General features: G+C 31.1%; 1 protein-coding gene across 5 annotated transcripts in view; it reads right to left on the reverse strand.

Moving 5' to 3' along the window:
• Positions 1-1,590: 1,590 nt before the first annotated feature.
• Positions 1,591-3,230, reverse strand: part of LOC119637288 (homeobox protein 2) — a 124,447-nt gene continuing 122,807 nt past the window's right edge. For all 5 annotated transcript variants that reach the window (XM_038033219.1, XM_038033221.1, XM_038033220.1 and 2 more), the window contains one exon: positions 1,591-1,837. In XM_038033219.1, coding sequence (XP_037889147.1) covers positions 1,796-1,837 — 42 coding nt within the window. In that variant the 3' untranslated portion in view covers positions 1,591-1,795. The remainder of the gene's footprint in view (positions 1,838-3,230) is intronic.

Consider the following 3,230-nt stretch of genomic DNA (forward strand, 5'->3'; position numbering starts at 1 on the left):
AAGATTACAACTTATTCCTTTCGATGCGATACGCATTTTCTAACCACAAAAAAAACCGAACATAAACGCACCATATACCTTATATAAGCGACATTTCTCGCTTACAGTGCATCATTGTTCATAAATATTTATTTACATATATATGTATATATATGTATATGTACATGTTTATGTATATGTACATAAATATATATATATATATATATATATATACGCGGGCGTAAGTACCTTCGCACAGACTCTTTTTCTTAATTGTTAAATAGGTAAAAGGTAAGGAGTGAAATATAATTTAAGGGGCAGCGCTAGTACAAGTCGCGCATTATTTCCAAGGGCACCCCACTAGTGATGGGTATGATGCGAGAAGAAGGAAAATTTTTGTTTTTTCTTCTGCTTTTTTTCAAATTTACAATTCAAAAAATTATTAAATAATTTGCTTTGTGTTTTTTTTTGTTGTTGTTGTTGTTGTTGTTTTTTTTTAGTTTTGATTTAAATTAGAGGCTGCATACAACACTAACTCAGCCATTATTGGATGTGAACAAGGCGTGTGTTAAGGTGACACTTAGTGCCCGAACTAATATATAATAACTTTATTATTAAGGAGATATATGATGAACTGATAAATCTGTAAAAGCCAAGGAGCTGTTTGTGTTGTTTGTTGTTGTTGTTCTTTTCCTTTTTTTTTGTTTTCTTTCTATTTTCTTTTTTTCTTTTTTTTCTTGTTTTCATTTGGTTGGGCAAAAAGGTGGTTTATGGTGACTTATGTCATAAAATATGGTGGTTGATTGGTATAAGTGAGAGTTATGGTGATAGTTCTTTTCATTACATATACTCATGTATTTCTGTTTATGCTCGGATTATAATTTTGTTGTTGTTGTTATTTGTTGCTGTTGTTTGTCGTATTGTATTTATATTTATATATGAATATGATTTTCTGCTTGTTTGTGTTTAATTTCGGTTAAGTTCTCCTTCTCTTTGCAAAATCGTTGATGTAGTGATGGGCGGAACTGTTAGTTGTTTGCTTTGTTGTTATTGTTGAAGTTTTCTTTTGCTTATTTGTTTATCTTCTTTTTTTTTTTCTTTTTATTTTGTTTGTCTTACAAATTTGTAGCGCTTTCTGTTTGTCGTTTGATTTTGTTAACATCTCGTTGCCATGTGGATTAATTATTTACAAAATATCTATGTATGCATATAGAAAGAAACGTTACAACTGATTTTCTGCTTTACTTAGTCGTTGCTTGTTTTCCTTTTTTTTTATTTCTCCTTTTTACAATGGATTCCTTCTTTTGTTTCTGTTAATTACTAGTTTTTGTCACATTAATGTTACATTAATTGTGTTTTCCTTTGTTTGGTTTTTTTGCTTTTTTTCTTTTTTGTTTTTTTTTTTGTTTTTCTTCTTTCGATAAATTGTTCTTGCGCTTTTTATAGTGTGAGTGTCATCTTTGACAGAAGGTGGGAGCATTTTCACTTTTTTTGTTTGTTTACATGTGTTCTTTTTTTTTTGTTTTTGTTTTTTTTTTTTTTGTTTTTTCTTTGTGTTTTGTTGTTAGTTGCTGCTGTCGCTATTGTTGTTGTTGTTGTTGTTGTTGTTGTTGTTACTACTATTACTACTACTACTACTGCTGGTGGTGATGATGATGCTGCTGCTACTGCTGCTACTGTCGCTGGCTGTTCTTCCTAGTTTCGTAAAACGATCGTTCTCCTTTAATCAATGAAAGAAAACATTGTAACGTTGTTCTAATATTGCTATCAGTTGCTTAATTAATGCCGTCTTTTAAATAACAATTTAGAATTTCTTCTAATTTGTTGGCGTAACTTCAGAGCGCCATGAAATTGAACTCTGAAAGTTATATAAAAATCATTTAATTTTTCTATTTATATTAAATAATTTTAAAAATAAAACAAATATTTCACTTTTACTTAAGTTCCCTTAAATTTGCATATTAAAATCCAGTGTTGTGCATTTTAATTAAATTCACAAACTAGACGTTTATGTTCATTTTTATACCCACCACCACCACCAACACGAATGGCAGGGTTATACTCATTTTGTTATAATGTTTGCCAACAACCAAAACGATGCTTTCGAGACCGTACATATAAAGTACATATATCCTTATCCCATATCTGTCCCTCTGTGTGGTGTATGTTGTTCGCACTCACTCCCCTAAGTCGCAAAAATGAAGATATCGACTACAAATTTGGTAGAAACGTTGGAATTTTTGGGACGCCGAGTAATATTGAAAATGGGCCAAGGCCAAACTGGTCAAGAGCATAAGCCCGCAGAGAAGCATAAACTGATCGCGGTTTTTGGCTCACTATTCACACCTTATCAAATACAGAAGTTTGAAATTTTCCAAATTTAATATATTTTGCAAAAAAACTTTACAATTTGTGCGTAAACAAGGGAGGAAATTTTCAATTTTTTTCACTTTCCTCAAACGAAGATATATTATCTGCCTAAAAATGTTGTAATTCTAAAACAAGTATTATGGCCGCCACGACCTGGCCACCACGACCTGGTGGCATAATATTTCTCTTAACGCTTAACTGCATACCATGGCGATGTAATTGTGATCGTATTTTTAAAACCTCATTTTTTTTTTTTTTATGTAGCCACATTATTTTTAATTTTTTTCTCTTTAAATTTTTTTTTGAAAATGAAATGAGACTAAGATACAGATAATTGGCAGCAATACGCATTTAAGGACTAATACCAGCGATACGTATACCAAATAAATGTACGCGGAAAGTAGAATGCGACAAGCTAAGTGTGTCATTTCTCAATTAATTGTGATGGACGTAACGACATGGTGGATAAATTTTTTCTTAAATATACCGTCCGTATGGGTGGGTATCAAGTAAAAGGGCTTGGAGACTTTTTATTTTATTTATTTTATTTTATTCCACTTATACTAGAAACTCAACTAAACAAGTAACAGTCGAGTTCAATAGGCTCTTAATGCAAAACTAATATTAATTAACAATAAAATTGAGTATAAGCATAATAAAACAAATAAGAAGAAAAAAAAAGAAAAAGAGAAAAAAAAGCATGTACACTATCAGCATAGGAGCACACACTTACAACCGGTACAGGACCAAATTGCAAATGAATCCCTAAGCCATCGCAAACATGCATAAGCCTGGCAACCGATAATAAATTGACAATAATTCACTTTCGAAACGTAACGACTTTTTAAGGATAAAAGCTAGTTTAAATACGACATAGGTAA

Source organism: Glossina fuscipes, unplaced genomic scaffold (assembly GCF_014805625.2).
Source record: "Glossina fuscipes isolate IAEA_lab_2018 unplaced genomic scaffold, Yale_Gfus_2 59, whole genome shotgun sequence".
NCBI classification, from domain to species: Eukaryota; Metazoa; Arthropoda; class Insecta; order Diptera; family Glossinidae; genus Glossina; species Glossina fuscipes.